A 22,281-nucleotide genomic window follows, 5' to 3' on the forward strand; every position below is an offset into this window, starting at 1 on the left:
TCTTTGTTAATGTCAATTTCAACATTTCCTAATGCATGCTGTAGAAGTGCAGTTAATTATTAGCTAATGCTAAATTCAGAGTATGTGTGCTACCCAAATAATAGGTGCATTTTTATGGAGCACTGTAATTGGTTTGAAAGTCCAAGCCGAATGAAAATGCTCCATATATACACGTCAATCGAAATAAATGCCCAAACCAAATGAAACTGTAATCGGTTTGAAAGGGGTGGGATAAACCTTTTCATGAACAGATCAAACTAAAATTTCAGCATGTAAACAACCTGTCCCAATTACTTTTGAGTGTACCTCCTTATGTGAAGTGGTGTACAGCGCATGCCTCCACAACTGAAGAGCGCGCTGCACTCACACCAGGCTATGTTGCTGGAGAGAGTTGACATTTCTGATGCGGCAGACAAACTGTGCGCATGTCACAAAATGATTCCGACTGAAAGTTATGGGGGTAATATTGTTGCATTATTCCAAACAAAAATATTGTTATCCACAAATAAATTTAAAGCGATTGACAAAAAATAAATAATTTCACAAATCAATATATGAGATCCACAAATATATGCAGGAGTTTCACAAAAATGAATTAGATTCCCAAATAAATTCAATGACATTTGTGAGTAACAAAAAAGTCCACACATGTCAAAAACACACAACTCTGCCTTGGATAATTTGCATTTATTTGTGAATCGCTTCCTGTGCATTTGTTGATGGCTTCCTCTGCATTTGTGGATCCCGTCTTGCACATTTGTTAATCGCAGAACAGCACGTGGATTTTGAAACTTTTCTAGCGTCTAGACTCAAAACAATCCACAAATAGGTAGACTCCACCCACCGTCTACTTAAGCCAATCAGATCACGGCCATATCGTGCTGACCAATCGTAGCACGTTCTCGCTCTAACCAATCACGTTTTGGCCAGTGCCGCTGAAAAACAGTTACGACCACTGATCTATATAAATCTATATATCTATATAACTCAATATATCTATAACTCTCTCTATATATCCAACTCTATATATCTATAACTCTCTCTATATATCCAACTCTATATATCTATATAACTCTATATAGATCAGTGGTTTGGACACTTTCATAGGAACTGAGGAATGCAGAGCGCGTGTCACGGAGCGACCAATAATTCCAGCAATAAACACCATTCATTTCAGGTGTAGGCCATCTCAAGTGCACTCGCTAGAAAATTGGTGAAATTATTGCATATTTAGAGATTTTATAAAGGAATATCTCAGGAATATTGACAGAAGATGTTTTTTTTTATGAAGCATGTTGATGTATATATATTGTTATCAGGGTTGCCAACTTTTAAGTTCAGGTTGGAGTGAGATTTTTTGGGGGCCGGGGGGGGGGGGGGGGGGGGGGGGCATGGGTAATGCTTTTGATCTTGATTCAGTATCAGTTTATATCTAGTATGTATACTGTACATAATAATATGTTTGTTTTGGCACTAGTTTAAAGATTTCTTGGGTCAAATTATATGTGCCATTCCTTAATATTCACTTGTGAGTGCTTATATAAGTATCATTATTCATTAAAAAGATTAGGATGCAAGTTATTTAAGTTTTGAAAATTCACATTTAAAGAAATCTAGTGTTTGATCATCATATCTAAATATTTATTAGAATGCAAAGACTGCAATATATTTTTGAGCAACTAGATTAGATACATGTAGGCTATATTTATTAAAGAGCAGGCACCTATGGCATTACAAATAAACATTAATATTTTTTAGCCACAAAATGACTCTAATTTGCCTCTTTGAATTGGAATTCTCTATTTTAATATTAATTACTACACTAATTGTAATATAAATTTTAGAAGAAATACAAATATTAGAAGAAAAATATTTTAAGTGGTCATTTATTGAAAATAATTGTTGCACAAATAGTATTTAGTACCAAACGATCTCCTCAAAATATTCAATAAATATAATTTAATGAGTATGAGTGTGACCTATTAGTAAGGAATACCTGAGGGCTAAATACAAGAATAACATTAATGTTAACAATGTTGAATCTCTATCACTCTCCATAATAAAACGATCCTGTAAATATGGCTGACTTAATAATCAATAAACACTAACACTATGCTGTACTGTTTACCAAAACTTGCAGCAAACATCTATATGGTGAAACTGTTGTGTATCCGCTTAAGCCATTTTAATGCATTGGCACAGCGCTAGAAGTATTGAGCGCTCATGGGCCACGTGACCAGCGCGCGCCGCAGGGAGAAGAGAGCATGCAACTCCGCTTTTCAACGCCTATGGCTTTAACATTATGCCACATTAGCGCCAAAACGCTATTTATTGTTTGAATTTCATTAAAACACATTTAAAAAAATTAAAGCTTATAGCTTTGTTTAATATCAAAAGCAGGTTTGGCAATTTGGCGTGAGATTGAGTTGGGCGGAGTGAGAGCGTGAGACAGAGCCTTAAAGCGTGAGAATCACGCCAGATGCGTGAGAGTTGGCAACCCTGTGTTATATAAGCTAGATCGTCATTATTATATCCAGATGCTATTTCTACAGTTTTTAGATTCTCTGAAATCTTTCTGTCAAATGCGTTTATATTCATTCAAGGAATAACGTAGCCTAAAGGCTAGCGTCTGAATGTAAAGAGTTGAATAAATTGGTTTCCCTGTTTTTTTAACCACCATTTAAAACTCCTTTCTTGGGTAAATTATATATAGCCTATTCTAGCATCATTCCTTTATATTCACCTGGGGTGTATGCTTCGAGTATCAAAATAACATAATGTATGACGTTAACATTAAAATTAAAAATAAAACAGCCAGTAGATGGCGGAAGAGGAACACTTATTGGCTCATTAGCCTTTTTTTCTATTTTAATGAATTTTTATAGTTAAGCCGATTTAAACCACTAAAGTAATATTTTTTGTTACTTTTTTTGTACTGGAATGTTAAATACATAGGCTAATTAGGGAACATTACAAAGTCTAATGCAAAACAAAAATATCTGACTACTTCACGATAAATCTTTATTTAAATCATGTCTGTGCTGTCTGTTATGATGAGAGGATTTGATAGTGGGAAGATTCCTGTAAAAACTTGCACTAAAATTAATTCAGCATTGAGACTGTAGGCTATTAAACTTGTTTTGATCGATACTGAGAGGATTCTCATTCACTGTAAATTAATTGGTTATTATTTTCTATAGAAATGCACGTGATTGGCTACAACACTCAACACTGTAAAATCATATGTTGTACTCTCGTGACCCAAATGAAGATTCTCCTTTATCTCTCCTGAGAATAAAATGCTAGCCTACTGTAAAGCCTTGGCGACGTCAATTCACATATTGTGTTAATATCTGCCAGACATTGCTGAAAATAGCCTATAGTGAAAAGGCTATAGTATCCTGCTATATCCTATTTAAACAGATTGACAGGACGGAGTTGTTTGGAACTATTGAGAGCAAAACTGGCCAAAACGTGATTGGTTGGAGCGAGAACGTGCTACGATTGGTCAGCACGATATGGTCGTGATCTGATTGGCTTAAGTAGACGGTGGGTGGAGTCTACGTATTTGTGGATTGTTTTGAGTCTAGACGCTAGAAATGTTTCAAAATCCATGTGCTGTTCTGCGATCCACAAATGTGCAAGACGAGATCCACAAATGCAGAGGAAGCATCAACAAATGCACAGAGTTGTGTGTTTTTGACATGTGTGGACTTTTTTGTTACTCACAAATGTCATTGTATTTATTTGTGAATCTAATTCATTTTTGTGAAACTCCTGCATATATTTGTGGATCTCATATATTGATTTGTGAAATTATTTATTTTTTGTCAATCGTTTTACATTTATTTGTGGATAACAATATATTTGTTTGGAATAATGCAACAATATTACCTCCATAGAAAGTCAGCAACCCAGTAATCCCAGCACCCCCATGTAAACCCCAGATTGGTTTAGATAACGTCTCATGTAACCAGTCCACTAAATCTTTCAATCGGAATGACAAAAAAGTGTGCATTTAGGTGGTACTCAAAACTGGAAGTACAGAAAACTCCTACAATAAACTAATTCTGCATTGCACAAGGAGCAAACAACCTCAGTCTTGTCGAAGTTTCCATAGGGAAGCTTAAAAAAAATTCCCTGAACCAAATCCGGCAGCTTCATGGCTGCATCCATGTTAGCAAGTCCTGTTTGATGAGGTAATTTCATATTAGGCATACACAAAGGTTCGAAGACTCGTTCTCGCCCCCTACAGTGCAATTCGGCTAGGTATACATCCCTGCTAAAATATTAAGGTGAAAGTAATCATAGCCGATAAGTCTCTTATAACAGCCGATAACGGTCCACCACGAAATTTAACCTAGCTTCATGCATTTTTTTTTTTAAATCAACACTTGATTGTGGGATGGTTTCATAAAAAAAGCAACGTTTCAAAAACAAAGCTGAGGAATTTTTTTTGCGTTATTATAAATGACTATGTTTGGATTAGATTCAGAACATTGATCAAAACATAGATGGATTAATTCACTGCATCAACCCCCCCCCCCCCCCCCCATATCTCTTCCTGGGTCACCATTTTATACAGTAACATTCAAGTTTTGATTTATAGGCTTAATTATTGGATATTTTTATGTGTGTATTGATCGCTTGAGATTATGTACCCTTTCAGAAAGATGCATAATAGTGCTCCCTAGCGTATAATAGTGTCGGAAATCTCTGTCAATGGCAGGCAAAGATTTGAGGGTTATAGCTACAGTAATGTCTTCAGCTACTCAGTTTGAGATGCTCTTCTTCTAAACTGGTTATAAGGCTAGTAGTGAATGTTTTATAAGCAGTAGGATAATCTCAGATAAGATTATTATTTGTTTATGACAAAGAACCAGTGTGTAATCCCCGTGAATATCCAGTACCTTGTTTGGCATCTTGCCCTTCACATCCATGGCCAGTTTCAGCATGTGGTTGTTGGAGGAGCCAGGGAACAAGATCTTCCCTGTGTACAGCTCATACAGGGTACAGCCGACTGACCACATATCAATGCCATAATCATATGGTTTACCAATGACTAGGTAGGAAGAGAGAGTTATATCCAATTACCATGCCCACACAGAATCAGTTCACATGTTCTGCTTTAACTGTATGCACTATAATCACACAATTACAGTGCAACTTACCGATTTCAGGTGCCCTATAAAATCTGCTGACTAGGTAGGGAGTGATTTCATTGTCGGCGACATGGGATGCGGAGCCGAAATCACAGAGTTTAAGAATGGTCTTTGACTCATTCACCTGCAGACAGAGAGTTGAGTGAGTGAGTGATTGATTGTTTGAATGAATGAATGAATAAATAAATAGGGGCCACATAGATGATGCTAACCAGTATGTTGTCTGGTTTGATGTCAGCATGGAGGATATTGCAGCGTTTGAGTAGTTTGAGGGCCAGAAAAAGCTGCTGACTGTAGGAACGCACTGCCTTGATGTGTAGCCCCACATCTTTACCATACTTCTTCAGCACTTCTCGCAGATTCATACTGTGAGACACAAATATGACAAAAAACAGCAAGAGAATAAGTGCCTTGGAATCACTCTGATCATGAAAAAAAACAGTTAAGTGCAAGATGTGCAGCATCAATCTGCCATATGAATAACCTCATATTGAGAACACCACTGAAATATAATTCTTTGTGTTTTAAGCCAGGGACAATCAATCAATCAACTTTATTTATATAGCACTTTTACAATGATGATTGTTTCAAAGCAGCTTCACAGTGTTAAACAGGACAATATTGCAACAAAATTTTATTTGGCTAATTTGATTTGGATAGTTTATAGAATAAAATGACCTATTTAATACATTTAAATTGTATATTTAGTAGAATAACTTGGATCATAATTTTAGTGTCCCCAACTGATCAAGCCAAACCAAAGGCGACACACAAGGTCTGATTTTTTTGAGCGTCAGCTGACTTTTTTCGGTGTGTTCCGCACCGTTTGCTATAGTCTTAGAGGTGAACCTTGAATAACTGGAGCCCTGGCTTAAATGACCGTCTGCTAGCTTTCGCACACCACAAAAGTCTTTCACCTAGATATCACAAAGACTGTGTCTGGTTCCCCGAACTAGTAAACAGGGAAAAAAAAATCTTGAACCCATTTAAGGATAAAAACTTAATTGATGTTCAACAAATAAAAAAAACCCCAGACATTATAAAGATGAACGAATGATAAAGCTCAGGCTGCTGAATATTCGATCCCTTTCCTCAAAAGTGCTTATATAATTACAGATCATAACCTTGATGTGCTGTGCTTGACAGAAACCTGACGATGACATTACCATACTTTAAACGAGTCCACCCCCAAGATTATTGTTATACAAGATATACGAGTTATATAATAATAATAATAATTCGTTACATTTATATAGCGCTTTTCTAGGCACTGAAAGCACTTTACATGGAAGGGGGAATCTCCTCAACCACCACCAATGTGCAGCATCCACCTGGATGATGCGACGGCAGCCATATTGCGCCAGAACGCTCACCACACACCAGCTGATTGGTGGAGAGGAGACCGAGTGATGAAGCCAATCAGGATATGGGGATTATTAGGAGGCCATGATGGACAGGGGCCAGTGGGCAAATTTGGCCAGGATGCCGGGGTTACACCCCTACTCTTTATCAAAGGACATCCTGGGATTTTTAACGACCACAGAGAGTCAGGACCTCAGTTTAACGTCTCATCCGAAAGACGGTGCTCTTTGTCAGTATAGTGTCCCCATCACTATACTGGGGTGTTAGGCCCCACACAGACCACAGGTTGAGCGCCCCCTGCTGGCCTCACTAACACCTCTACCAGCAGCAACCTGGTTTTCCCAGTTGGTCTCCCATCCAGGTACTGACCAGGCTCAGCCCTGCTTAGCTTCAGTGGGAAACCAGTCTTGGGCTACAGGGTGATATGGCTGCTGGCAAGAGTGCGGGCAAGTTTGTGCGCAGATCAGTGTCCTTTTCCACAGATGCAAGTTGTAAGATTACTTTTATGTTGTCTATATCTGATTAATCTCATATAGAAAAATGTTTGGTTGATTTTAAAAACCAACTAACAAAGCACTATCGTTATATCAGCTGGTGTTCATTCTCTTCAGTTTCAGCTCAAATGCAATGCCCGACATTATTGACTATGGGTTATTTGAGACTGTTATATTCTTTTTAGATAGGCTAGTCCTTTGCCAAAACATCAGTTATTAATAATGTAGCAGTGGTATTTCCGTCTCATATTTTTTAACAGTACACCTATGTTTTATTTAAAGAAAAATCACATTGGATCCATTTATATACCCGTAAGCTGATAACTCACAAATATCAGCTTATTGAAATAACCAGTATTCCCCGTTTGCAAGCAAACCAGTAAACTGACAATGCAAGTAAACTATTTACGTGCCTTTATTAGTAAACCCGGTTATTTCCTTGTAGTGACATCAAAGAATGTCTATCTGACTCTGGGTATTCCAAATGTTACGTCAGTTGTGATGTTAAATAAAGCGTGCATCGTGTCAGCGGAAGATTTACGGCTCAGATTATCCCTCATGCAGTTACAGATGCAACATTTTCACTGCACCACTTCTACTTCTGCTGGATGAGATGAGAAGAAATCTTTAAAAAAAATTGGGTTTCAAAAAAGTCTGCGTTTGTGATACATGTTCTTTTTCATGCAAAACGCTAGCTTGCTCTGACTGGATGCATTTAAATCTGCTCTAAGTTTGCATTTGTCACCTATCAAATGCACACTTCAATAAGCTGACAGAAAGCAGGTAAATGCGTTTACATGCAGTGTAAAATTGGGGTAAGAGGCAAAAAAAATGACCTGTCCCGACCGGTTTATGACCTTACTCCGATAAAAGAAAACGAGTTACCGCATTTACATGACCATGTTCATTGTCGGCTTATTGGGCATAATCGGTTTAAGAACGTGCATGTAAATGCTACCATTGTCTGATTTAAATAATTTTTTTGCAAATTATGGTGTAAAATAAGTTTTTGGTTAATAACAAAAGTTCATCTAAATACTTTGTTATATGCCAATGATAATGACAGATGTCAAATGTTTTCTCTAGGTCGCAGAAAGACCCAGCCACATTTCATCTTCAATGCCCTTGCTGATGGAAGGAGGTTTTAACTTAAAATCTCACGATGCATGGCCCCATTCATTCTTTCCTTTACACGGATCAGTCGTCCTGGTGTCTTTGCAGAAAAACAGCCCCAAAGCAGCTTTTGTCCCAGCTCTTTGCAAGTCATTCAGTAAGTAGTTCTGGGATTTTTGCTCACCATTCTTGTGATCATTTTGATCAATGGGGTGAGATCTTACGTGGAGCTCCAGATCAAGGGAGATTATCAGTGGTCTTGTATGTCTTCCATTTTCTAATAATTGCTCCCAAAGTTGGAACTTTTGTTATTAACCAAATACGTGTTTTCCACCATAATTTGCAAATAAATCCTTTAAAAATCAGACTGTGATTTTCTGGATTTATTTTCTCATTCTGTCTCTCATAGTTGAAGCGTACATATGATGAAAATTACAGGCCTAATTTTTAAGTGGGAGAACTTGAACAATTGGCGGCTGACTAAAGCTTTTTTGCCCCACTGTATATCTGATTAATCTCATATAGGATATGTTTGATTGAGTTTATTAATTCGCTAGCAAAGCTCTGCAGAGTGTTGTTCAGTTTCAGTTTAAATACAATGTCTAATATTATTGACTGGGTTATTTGAGACAGTTATTATTTTTTCCCCCAAAGATATTTATGCATCATAATCTAGCTTTTTTTTTTAGTCATATGTTCATATTTTCATAGACATCTCATGTTTGGGTCAACCAATTTTCTAATGTGATGTATTGAGGATGCTCACAGATATTTATCCATTTTTAACAACACTCTCCCATGCACAAAGAGAGCGAGCGAGAGAGAGTGAGAGAGAGAAATCTGAAGTACCTGAGGGGTTCAAATACCAAACAGAGATGCTGTTTATGGTAAAAGTGTCTGAAGAGACGCAAACAATGGAATTTATCATCAGGATCTGCATCATTCAGCTTCTTCAGAAACTCAAGCTCCTTCAGTCCCGTCTTCTGCCTGAAAAGAAAAGAATTACATTGATAAATGAAAATGTAGCTTTAGAAATAAATATTTTAATTCCACAAAGAATTTATTAAACAAATGAACTATCATGATGAGTGAATATTGTAGAAACATTCCACACTAGAGTTAATACAGGTTTGCAAAGCCCCACAAAATGATGCTGTGGGGAGACAACCACCAATAAAACACAAGATCTGCAACCCACTAATAATCATACACTATTTGTTAATAGGCCAGAGGAGAACTGGCACCCCGGACTGAGCCTGGTTTCTCCCAAAGTCTATTTTTCTCCATCATGCCCTGATAGAGTTTTGTTCCTTTCCACTGTCACTTTTGGCTTGGCTTGCTCAGTTGGGGACACTGACATTTTTTAATCTAAGTTTTCAATTAAATATCAAAATAAAATGAATTACTAAATTAACTGTATCAACTACATCACTGATCTGCCCACATTGTCACTATATGATAAATTAAAATAAGCTGATAACATCATTTTCACCAGAGCGACTAATATTTTCCTGTTTAACACTGTGAAGCTGCTTTGAAACAATCGTCATTGTAAAAGCGCTATATAAATATTAGAGAAATAGCTGAAATCACATGGAAGAAAAAAAAACAAAACAAAAAACACAAAAACCTTATTCCATAGTTATGGTGTGTTTATTAGCTTCTTAGTTCATGCATAGAAATGTAGAATAGGCTCGTTCTTCACAGAGCCAGAATGAGGAAGTGTCCACACAGGAGGAGCGCGTCATGTGGAGGGCAGTATTGAGCATGTCATTATTGACAGCTCAGTGAGCAAATGAACGCCTGATGACTCATGGTAAATGGACTGCATTTATATAGCGCTTTTAACAGACCCTATGGCCATCCAAAGCGCTTTACATTTTTGCCTCACATTCACCCACCATACACCGAGGGCAATGTCAGCCATGTAAGGCACCATCCAGTTCATCGGGAGCAGCAGGGGTTAGGTGTCTTGCTCGTGGACACCTCCACACTTGGTCAGGTGGAACCGGGGATTGAACCACCATGTAGACAACCTACATGAACCACTGAGCCACTGCCGCCCAAATATCTGCCGCATATCATTAAGAGGAGACCCAGAGAGAGCCGTGCATGTTTCAATTCCTTCAGATCGGACAATTCAGTGAGAAATGAATAGAAATGGCATTCTGTATGTCGAAATATTTTGCAAACATGTGATATGTCAATATTTCTCAAATAGGAGCACTTTTGAACTAAGAGCTAAACTGAAAGCTATTCTTTGCGATCTGTGTGAATACAAATGAGCTGCTGCAGACGAGACAATTAATGTGCGTCTGATATTTCATTCAAAATATCGTTCATAACAGATCGATTATAATGCACTCCTGACATAAATTAAGAAATTAATGTCACTGCAACCCAGTTTTATTGAAGCTGGAGTCTTTAATCTGTCTGATGATACCGAGTTTGTCCAGATAAAGTAAGTGTGTAATGTTTTAACGAGCAGTGAATGTTGAACAATAGTAATCTGAGGCCCTCTGCGACCTTTGAAAGGCATTGAGTTAAAGTCTACATTCAAAGGTCCAAATATGAATTTTCATTAATGACAAAGGTCCAGAATTAATGGTAATTACAAAACATGTTTTTAATAAACATGTATAACAAATCAGCATTCATTTTATGGAAAAAAGATGCCTTTTGCATTCAAAATTTACCGTGTTTTGTTTTTATAATGCCGTTTGACATTTCCACTCTTCGCAACTCCAACTGTCTCGTTACAAATCAAACAGAATGGCTTTGTGCTGGATTGGGGCAAAATGAATGCATACCTCTCTGTCCAGTCATCTCTGAAAAGTATTTTCTTCGTCAACTTTTCTTTTCCTGGACAATGACATCCTCCACATAGGGCTCTTGACAATGACATCCTCCACATAGGGCTCCTTTTAGACATGTGTAGTTTTAACTATGCAATAATGCATATCCTTGAATAGGCCGCAAAATCGCCTGCCCGACGTCCCGGGACTAACGTGTTTTCTAGTCAGGCTACCAAAATGTATCACTGCCCTGCTCAACGGGCTATCTTAAATTGTAAAATAATTAGTTTCTTGATGTGCGTTGTTGACACTCTTGACTTAGTTAAAGGAAAATACAATTGCAGAAGTTTTGATCCTGCTGATTTGACCGCAGAAAAGTTTTGCTGATCGGTTCCCCACTGCCTACGCACAGAAGCTATGCGTATGGAGAGCTAGAGCAGCACCCGTTGTGATCCCAAAATACATGAAAGTATGTGGCCGTCTGGCTGGTGAATTGGGAGAAAAATATTGTAAACGTCAGTTACTTACAGAATGTTTATCCAACAAGAATAAAACACGCTGTCAATTTATAATTGAAAGGATTGTTATTGCCGCTATTATATACATAAGTTTGTATTTTACACTATAAAAGTAAATGGTTACTAGTACTTAGGTGTATTTAAAGAGACTCATAAATTAAAATAAATACAAATAAAAAAAACTGGACATTTGATTGAGTATTTCTGTGCCAAAAATACAGGTCCTTCTGTGACCGACTGAAAGGGAACCCAAAATTCCTATCTCAAAAAATTAGCATATTTCATCCGACCAATAAAAGAAAAGTGTTTTTAATACAAAAAAAGTCAACCTTCAAATAATTATGTTCAGTTATGCACTCAATACTTGTTCGGGAATCCTTTTGCAGAAATTACTGCTTCAATGCGGCGTGGCATGGAGGCAATCAGCCTGTGGCACTGCCGAGGTGTTATGGAGGCCCAGGATGCTTCGATAGCGGCCTTAAGCTCATCCAGAGTGTTGGGTCTTGCGACTCTCAACTTGCTCTTCACAATGGGGTTCAGGTCAGGAGAGTTGGCAGGCCAATTGAGCACAGTAATACCATGGTCAGTAAATCATTTACCAGTGGTTTTGGCACTGTGAGCAGGTTCCAGGTTGTGCTGAAAAACGAAATCTTCATCTCCATAAAGATTTTCAGCAGATGGAAGCATGAAGTGCTCCAAAATCTCCTGATAGCTAGCTGTATTGACCCTGCCCTTGATAAAACACAGTGGACCAACACCAGCAGCTGACATAGCACCCTCAGACCATCACTGACTGTGGGTACTTGACACTGGACTTCAGGCATTTTGGCATTTCCTTCTCCCCAATCTTCCTCCAGACTCTGGCACCTTGATTTTCGTAAGAACATGTAAAATTAGCTTTCATCCGAAAAAAGTACTTTGGACCACTGAGCATCAGTCCAGTGCTGCTTCTCTGTAGCCCAAAGTGGCGTGACCTGGGGAATGTGGCACCTGTAGCCCATCTCCTGCACATGCCTGTGCACGGTGGCTCTGGATGTTTCTACTCCAGACTCAGTCCACTGCTTCCGCAGGTCCCCCAAGGTCTGGAATCGGTCCTTCTCCACAATCTTCCTCAGGGTCCAGTCACCTCTTCTCGTTGTGCAGCGTTTTTTGCCACACTTTTTCCTTCCCACAGACTTCCCACTGAGGTGCCTTGATACAGCACTCTGGGAACAGCCTATTCGTTCAGAAATTTCTTTCTCGCTTGAGGGTGTCAATGATGGCCTTCTTGACAGGGTCAGGTCGCCAGTCTTACCCATGATTGCGGTTTTGAGTAATGAACCAGGCTAGGAGTTTTTAAAAGCCTCAGGAATATTTTACAGGTGTTTAGAGTTCATTGGTTGATTCAGATGATTAGGTTAATAGCTCGTTTAGAGAACCTTTTTATGATATGCTAATTTGAGAGGTTTTCATGAGCTGTATGCCAAAATCATCAGTATATTAAAACAATAAAAGACCTGAAATATTTCAGTTGGTGTGCAATGAATCTAAAATATATGAAAGTTTAATTTTTATTATTACATTATGGAAAATAATGAACTTTTATCACATATGCAATTTTTTTTAGAAGGACCTGTACTCCTTCAGGTTCCTTACAACTTCCTGAAAGCTTTTCCGAGTATGGGTCTGCTTAACTTCTACAAATCACAGGACTTCACCAAATTAACAATGTGACTATAGAAGTGTGTTTTTGGTTGTCAGGGCAAGCCAAACCTGTACAGCTTCCCAAAGAACCTAGCATTAATGGGACACTGGATGGAGTTTGTTTTTGGATCGAGTTGTGCAAGTGTTTTTGTTTATTCTCTGCATAACGGCACAGATTGTTTTTTATAAACAAAGCATTAATGGGACATTGGATGGAGTTTGTTTTTGGATTGAGTTGTGCAAGTGTTTTTGTTTATTCTCTGCATAACGGCACAGATTGTTTTTTATAAACAAAGCTAATTCGACACTGGATTTGTAGCTCGTCTAATGCTGAAAGATGGAGCGGTCCTAACGATAAAGGTCCACGATCGTGCATTGGAAGCAGACAGTGAGTAAAACTATTTGTTGGCTATTAGTAAGTGCACATCAGTAAACAACATGATCACGTATAGTTAATTTATCAATGGAGCATGCAATGTTATTTCATATTAAACCTAGGTGTTTTTGTTCACACAAAATTAGCCTTTTCATTCAAATGCGCTACTTAGTTGTATACATGTGTGCATATATTTTGTTCTCATGTCACAAGTAATAATATTAAGGTTTACTGAGTTTTATACGATTCTTTTGTAGTGTGGTTTTTGGTGAAGTGTACTAAAATAAATATCATCACCTGTGTACATTAGCCCACTTCTTCTCGACACTTTTCCTGATGGTTTATAGAACAATTACTCCATGTCGCCTTCTGTCATTTCAAAGAATCGCATAACAACGAACGCGTCAAGTATAAAAGCCTCATCCGTTTGGTGAGGAGCGCACAGTCAGTGGAGGCTCACGCTGCAGAGCCAGGCGAAAGCATAAACAAGGCTTTAAGTGGCACTGAAATGAGGCACCGAAATTTGTGTTCTGATTTGGGCCGGTACTGGTCATATGGATACCCAACCCTATATAAGACAAAGAAATGCCCTCATATCTTCAATTTGTTTGGCATTTTAACTGCATTCTAATGCAGTTTTATCATGCCTTTAGTCATTGCCCTGCATCATGTTTGTAACTAAACTGGATGCAATGTAAGAATCAAATTAACGTGTTAAATCAACAGACCTAGTTAAAATATACAAGAACAAAAAGTAGTCACAGAGATGGTAATTGTATAATAGGACACTTACATGAGCTCATTGTTTCGGATGATCTTGACTGCCACCTCCTGGCCAGCTCGGGCAGTGTCTCTAGCTCTAACCACATTACTGAATACACCCTGTCCAGTGTACCCATACACATCATAACGCTTTTCCAGAATCTCACCGATGTTCACACCTAAAAAGAGTTGTTTATAATGTTTCATTCTTGCATTTAAAATATTATTTGCTTTGAAAAAGCAGCAAGGATTTAAAGACTTAAAGAAGGCTTACGGTAGTATCCTTCTGCATCAGTCCAGTTATCCCTGAGGTTGGGGTTTTCCTTAAAGTCTTTACCAATGCCTGCAGCCCTGAGTCTGGCACTCTGCGGATGGGAAAGACACAGAAGTAAGATCGCGCAAAGAACCAACTGGTAACTGGTTTAATCACAGGCCTGCAGAAAAGAATAAAAAAATAAACTTGCATCAAAATCTGCAGCAAACATGTCATCAGACTCAGTGAACATATCAGGCGCTGAGGGCTTCTTTGGGTTGGCTCCTGAATAAGACAATAAGACAAATAGTTAGTCATTCATTAGCTTATAGATTATTTGAGTCATTATGAGAAAGACCACAGAGATAAAAAAAATCATCCCTACATTCCCAGGCAAAACCCTGCTAACATATATGCTACCTACCTTCTTTCTCCTGAGCGATGAGGTTGTGCTTGGCCTTGATGTTGGCCTCAAAAGTGTTTACATTCTCCCGCTCATATTCCTTCACGTCGGCTGCTACACGTTCCAGGATGTCATCAGGGGAGGGTGAACGACTGCGGGTGCTACTCTGAGGACTACTGGGCTCTGATGCCATGGAGCCCATATTACTGTCCTCATTTACTGCTTTATATTTCTATCAAAACAATGGTTTTATAGTCATAATCACATATTAATAGAAGGAAGTTACTGTGCCTCAGGATGACTGTTGTATTGTGTTACCTGTACGATTGCAAGCCGCTGTTGTCGTCGCTGCTCAATCAGAGCCTCTTCATCCTCCTCTTCTGCATCAAAATCTTCCATCCTAAACATATTTCCATCAAGACAACTTTAACATTTCCATGTAAATCAGATGATTCAGTGACACTTCTGAGAAAAATTAGCTGTATTAAATAACTCAGAATTAATACTACAGAACAAAGTTGGTATTAAACATTTACTACTACTACTCTTCTGTTACAAATTATGCATTTTAAATAGAATAAAATGCATTTAAAAACAGTGATATTGTTAAATTTTACAATTTAAAATAACAATTGTATTATTGCAATTGCAAATTCGTCTTTGATGATCCTTCATAAATAATTTTAATAGGCTGATTAAATTTTATTATTATTAAATGTTAAAAACTGTTGTGCGGTTTAAAGATGACTATGCTCTCAAACACCTCAAACAGCTTTTGCTTAAATAGTGCTTAAATTATTAAACTAATTGCTTAAACATACAAAATTAATTGTCAATTGTCCATCTTGCTGAATATTCATGTAAATACATTCAGTTTTGGAATGTAAATAGTTGAAAGCACATGTGTATCCATATACTGGATCAGAGCATAAGCTCTTAAATTGACAGCAACCTAATTATCTGTGTAAAGCCTGAAAAGAAAATCACTCACTGCTCTTGACTGAATAACTTTTGTAACTTTAATTGTAAGCAATCAATCTATCATTTTTTACAATGGAAACCATCTAGTGTTATTTAACATTTGATTACTTTAATTTCTATAGCATTTCTTCCCTTAATACTATTGTTAAAACTACCTGAAAAACTTCAAGTAGGGCTGGGCGATAAAACGATAACGATAATTATCACAATATAATTTTCCTCGATAAACCAATAAGAACAGTTTGATAAATTCTCAATATAATGCTGACACGCTATGCGTAATACAAACCGGGCTTCTGGGTGCTGTTGTTTACAGTCTGTGACTGACAGGCTTTGAGGATCGGAGTGAAGTGGAGCGATAAAAATGAGCAATAGGGAAGAAAATGCAGCGCTCACGACCAGCTCGGAGGACACATATATTGTTGACAAGTTAGTAAGCTCAACTTCAGTGGTTTGGAGATATTTTGGCGATCCCATCCGACATAAAACAGAGCGACGTGCGTGGGCTGCTTATCAAAGGTTAACCACGCAGAATTTATTATCGTGCTTCTTCGAAGTTCTTCCATATAACATTAAGCCCAACACAGCGGTAAATCTATAAACTACATTCACGCACAGCAGGCTTATTTCCTTGTTAGTTGTAGTGGGTGACTTGCAAGCTAACGCTACCAAAATATAATCACTAAAACATCGGACTTGTACATCACTATCTTAATTGTTTGTCTTTGGTGATGTATTAATGACTCAGCATCGCATGTATCAAAAGAGAAATATTTTCATCCGATGTTTAAAATGAATAAAATAGACTAGACAGAGATCTGGAGATCTGCAAATACTGAACTTTGCTCTCTCTCCCTAATCTCCCGACCGGCCCACTGTCGGTGAGGTGTGTAAGTGTGTGTGTGTGTGTGTGTGTGTGCGCGAGAGAGAGAGCGAGAGAGAGAGAGAGAGAGAGCGAGCGATGCACCAGTGGACCAATCATTTGCATTTTTAGTGTTTTACTACTTACACAATTAAGTAATAATATTATTGATATAGCCTACAGTGTAGAGTAAAAAAAATGCTTACCACAATTAATATTTTAATAAATAAATCTACCTCAATTTTAATAAATTGTTCACCTGTTGGGAAGTGTTTGTCATGTTTTGAAAATAAAGGATAGTTTAAAACCACAGTTAACGGTCTGTTTTCTACATCTTTCAATGCACTCAAGAATACTTTGCCCATCTACAGTATAAATACTCAACACCATTAAACACTATAAATACTGTATTCTGCGTCAAAGGGACGTACGCGCTCAGATGTTAATGAGAAACACATGAACGAGTGAAGGAGACGCGTTGAATGAAGTTCACGCTCAATGACAGCAGCTGATGCACTGCGCTAGTTAAGTTTTTTTTGATGCACTGCGCTAGTTAAGTAAACAGCCAATCGTTTTTTTGTAATCTCAGTGTTGTTCATCACAGCACCAAATGCTTAATACTTAAAGACTTAATAGGCTATTTATTTTCAAACTTAAACATTTTTATGTTTTAATCTGGACTACAACATGCCCTAATGATTAGAATTTTTTTGATTATTTGTTATTGTTCAGTAAAAGTTTGAGACATACGACTTCATTAGTTAACATGTTAATTCATTATTACCAAACTGACAATGAAAAATACTTGTTAATACTTGTTAATACTAAGTAATGTTAATTTCTTAGTTAGCTACTGTTTAATAACATTAAAATCAAAATAACTTTTTTAATGGACCTAAGATAAAACTAACGAAGATCAGTACTTCTTAACTAACATTACCAAAAACATTATACTTTCTGTAACATATGTTAGCTATTGCTCAATCTTAGTTAATGCTTTAAATAATGGAGACCTTATTGTAATTTGTTACCTGTTGTTCTTTATAGCCTAATTCTTTTGCACTTTAATCTGTTTGAAAATAGTTTTTTACAGCTCTGGGAAAAACTAAGAGACCACTTAACATTAATTTTTCAATGTTAAGCGGCCTCTTAATTTTTTCCAGAGCTGTATATATTTTCGGTGCATTGTATTATTTTATTTAAACATTCAGTTATTTTTGTTATTACAAAAATAGTTCTTCAAGATGCTGATAATATCGTATACCATGATAAAAGCTTCAGCAATTAATCGCAACATGAAAAATGTATATTGGCACATGCCTATGTTGAATATAATGTATTATAATGCAATGGGGGAATATTTAATTCAGGTGGATAATCATTAACCACTTTAATTCAATCAACTCATCAAGAACGAGCTGTTCGCAGACCAACGTGTTATGAGTGTTAAAGGGTCATGAAACCCCCTGCTGCAGCAGTGGGGTTATTTTTCTATTGAAGCAGTCATTATTGCAAAAGGATTCCCGACCAAGTATTGAGTGCATAACTGAACATAATTATTTGAGGGTTGACTTTTTTTGTATTAAAAACACTTTTCTTTTATTGGTCGGATGAAATATGCTAATTTTTTGTTTTCATGAGCTGTATTCCAAAATCATCAGTATTAAAACAATTAAAGACCTGAAATATTTCAGTTGGTGTGCAATGAATCTAAAATGCTTTCCTGTAGCTCAACCAGTAGAGCGTGGCGTTTGCAACGTCAAGGTCATGGGTTCGATTCCCAGGGAAAGCAAGAATTGACAAAAAAAATGTAAAATGTGTACCTTAAAAATGCAATGTAAGTCGCTTTGGATAAAAGCGTCTGCCAAATGCATAAATGTAAAATGTAAATGTAAAATATATGCAAGTTTAATTTTTATCATTACATTATGGAAAATAATGAACTTTATCACAATATGCTAATTTTTTGAGAAGGACCTGTACATCTTCATTTTGAAAAGGCTTCCAAAACGGGGCGTGGTCGACTGCGAAAAGGTGGGATGGGTATTGTGTGGAAAGAGAGAATGGTTTGCATAAATAGGGGAGTGTCATTGGGTACACGAAAATTAGCGATACCGAAAGCAGCCGTTACAGCGTTTCCGAGACATGTTCTTGGTTCACACGTCGGCATTGTTTACAACAGAGATGAGGGATGAGTACAGTGAATAAGAGAGCTCTGAGATCATAAGTGGCGTGCAGCAGGAAGAACAGAGATCACAAGTCATTCAGCTCTTCAAATAAGCATAATTCAGTGAGAAATTAAAATAAATGTTATTCTGATTATTCAAAATATTTAGCAAACGTGATTATAAAACTATATTTGTCCAAATATGCAGACTGTTTGGCAAGATGAACAACGTGCCAAGTCTGCCGACGTGATAAGAACATGAACCACTCACGAACATGCTTGCGATGCAATAGAGGTGTAATCCTAGATCGGGGTATAAGCGAAGGGGTTTGAGGTTTCATAGTCTCGATTGCGCATCTGAAGCATAGAACGGTGCGTGCTGGGTTGCCGTGACTATCCGCACTGTCACTCGGCAGCCAGAATAAATCTATATTTGTCCAATTATGCACACTGTTTCACTAAGAGCCTGAACACACACAGTTTAGTGCATGTCTGTGACAACATAAAATGAAGACAAGGCTTTTGATTCTTGTTAAAACTTCACTATAAAAATTGTTCATTAGCCTACAGATCGGTTATTTGGCATAAATTAAGAAATTAATGTCAACGCTTGCAACGATTCCTCAAGTTAATTTTACTCTGCATGCTGCTTCCAAAACTTCCCCACCATGTCTCTACAATAATGATGGAAGACTATTGGATCAGATTCCTGCCAATTGATTTGCGGTCACGCATAAAAAAATAAAAAGCGTGAATCAAAATTTTAAAAACACGTGAAAATTGAATGCACAAAACTGAAAAATCAATGCATGGTTACCCAGAGTCACAAACAACATGGTCATAGAAATACTAATAATAAGCGTGAGTCAAACATTTAAACAAGTTTAAAATTATATTGCTCAAAACTCAATCATGAATTCAAAATGATCTAAATCGTACACAAAATGATGTTTTCTGCTCTTATTTTAATTTTTTGTATGCCTGTTCTCTTTTCTCCTTTGCTCGTTTCCACATTCTGCGCTTGCGTTTCCAAATGTTGCAGTTCAAGTTTCATGTAAATCAGGGGCGGGTCTTAGCATTACCATTGGTCCACTAGTTCTAGATTGACAGATCATCCCGTAGCCAATCAATCGAAGAGGGAAGTTGACGTCACCAAGCTACTCACGCCTCAGTTCAGCCAGCTGCTATTGACTTGAGCTACGAGTATAACATGCTCTCTATCACTGTATCGGCAAGGAAATACATTATTTTACTGTTATGACTATAATCTTAAGAATCTATTATTTTTTTATAATAGACGTTTTAGGGGGGCTTCTCACAATTAAAGCAGTCAAATGAACGTGATCACGACTGGGTGCTTACAGACACTTGGCTGGCTGCTAAATAAAAGTCAATCAATCAATAATTTATTATTTTACAACAAGAATCTGGTTCTTGAGCTTAAGTATACTATTCCAGAATTGGAATCTTGGACTTTTGATTGTTAACCCCACAACTGTGTTTTTCATATTGTTTTTGATTCAAACTTTTTTTGACATTACTATACACAGACAGCCCCAGTAAACTTAAAGGTCAACTCCGGCGATTTTCTAAGTTTATCTTTATATCTTTGTGAGCACAGTCTATAAAAAAAACAAATGAACCAGATTGGTCCTTGCAACACGGAGCTGTTAAAGTTAATGCCCAGAGCCCCCACTTAACTAAAACGGCAGTTATGGGGGCATAAACGTAAAGGGTGTTTTTGCGCCTCTTAACAGACACAAAATGCAATTAAAATGTCTGTCCAACATGAACCGGTCCCTTACATGACAAGATGCGTTTAGCCACTCAGCCATTGTTTAAATTCACCTGTTTTCGACGGCTAGCTGTAGTCTCGCTCTGAAGTCCCGTGGGAACTCCGTTGTAGCCGGAAAAAAGGCAAATAGTCCAGTTAGGAAGAGCGTTGTGTGTATGAAGAAGCTCTGCTCATTGGTTCTCTGTATCGAAAGTGTCCGAAAGAAACTGTTTTAAATTCTGTACTGCTGATCCGGCACATTCAGCTACACGTGCATGCTCAGTATCAGCTCCACGTGAGTTCATCAGTTCTCTCAGCAAAACATGTCTCAGTTCAGTGAACGGTTGGAGTTACAACATATAATTCAAGATATTAGTTTATTTCTATTCAGAGTGACTGTCACTCATGTCAGAAAGTGCGCAACAAAAGTAACTTATGAGATCAGCACTGCTTTGAGATGCGAACCGTTTAGAATGAGTCCGTACGATTTGGTGAACTGGTTCACCAGGTTCACTAAAAAGAACCAGTTAAAAAAAACGATTTGTTCGTGAACCGGACATCACTAGAGTGATGATCCGATTGGGCTCAAAAGTGAAGAAGAAATGGTTCGCGTTTGTGCCTTTCCGAATTGTGCCAACAGAATGTGAAAATTTGCAGCGAACACTTTGACAAGGATGACACAACACACTTGCACAGACACAACACAGATGGGCCGGCTGAAGAAAAATGCCATTCCGTGGTTGAAGACGGGGCAACCACTATGGAGCTATAATACACAGTGTGCCAAGAATCTGGGCACACTTTTTGACTCCAGCTTAAAATTTGACAAGCAGATCACTGCTATTGTCAAATCATGGTTTTATCAACTTCGTCTTCTCAATAAGGTTAAACCATTTTTATCAAGGGGCCAATTTTGAAGTTGCTATCCATGCTTTTGTAACATCGCGGCCTGACTATTGTAACTCTCTGTACTATGGTATCTCTCAGGCCTCCATCTCTCGTCTGCAGCGGGTCCAAAACGCTGCTGCTAGACTGCTTGACAGAAAAAGAAAATATGATCATGTAACACCAATTTTAATGTCTCTGCATTGGCTCCCTGTCAAGTATAGGATTGACTTTAAAATGTTGTTATTTGTTTATAAAGCCCTCAATGACCTAGCCCCTCGCTACCTTACTGATCTATTAGTTCCGTATAGCCCGACACGAGACTTGAGATCACCTACTGACAGTACCTAGACTGGGATCGTGGCCTACTGACAGTACCTAGACTTAATCGCGCTGTGATTGTGCTTTCGCTACTGCTGGACCCAAACTCTGGAATATCCTTCCTCCCTATATTAGAGTCACTCCTTCTCTCAAAACGTTTAAATCTTATCTTAAGACATATTTATTTTCATTGGCTTTTAACACTGCTTGGTATGCTATCTTGGCACTCCTTGTTTATTATTGATTGTTTATTTGTGTGCATGTTTTTGTTCTTTTACTTTATTTTCTTGTTTTACTTTGTTTTCTTTTAAACCTTGTACAGCACTTTGGTCAACCTTGGTTGTGTTTAAATGTGGTCTATAAATAAACA

At 37.7% G+C, this 22,281-nt stretch overlaps 1 protein-coding gene and 1 pseudogene across 1 annotated transcript in view; both read right to left on the bottom strand.

Moving 5' to 3' along the window:
• prpf4bb (pre-mRNA processing factor 4Bb) overlaps window positions 1-22,281 on the bottom strand; it is a 35,558-nt gene that overhangs the window by 3,101 nt on the left and 10,176 nt on the right. The window contains exons 5-13 of the mRNA XM_067434845.1: window positions 15,240-15,321; window positions 14,943-15,153; window positions 14,730-14,803; window positions 14,540-14,630; window positions 14,297-14,444; window positions 8,981-9,118; window positions 5,375-5,528; window positions 5,172-5,286; window positions 4,911-5,062 (exon numbers count right to left, since the gene is read on the bottom strand). Coding sequence (XP_067290946.1) covers window positions 4,911-5,062; window positions 5,172-5,286; window positions 5,375-5,528; window positions 8,981-9,118; window positions 14,297-14,444; window positions 14,540-14,630; window positions 14,730-14,803; window positions 14,943-15,153; window positions 15,240-15,321 — 1,165 coding nt within the window. The remainder of the gene's footprint in view (window positions 1-4,910; window positions 5,063-5,171; window positions 5,287-5,374; window positions 5,529-8,980; window positions 9,119-14,296; window positions 14,445-14,539; window positions 14,631-14,729; window positions 14,804-14,942; window positions 15,154-15,239; window positions 15,322-22,281) is intronic.
• LOC137064293 (5S ribosomal RNA) lies at window positions 6,844-6,960 on the bottom strand (annotated as a pseudogene).

Source organism: Pseudorasbora parva, chromosome 24 (assembly GCF_024679245.1).
Source record: "Pseudorasbora parva isolate DD20220531a chromosome 24, ASM2467924v1, whole genome shotgun sequence".
Classification (NCBI taxonomy): domain Eukaryota; kingdom Metazoa; phylum Chordata; class Actinopteri; order Cypriniformes; family Gobionidae; genus Pseudorasbora; species Pseudorasbora parva.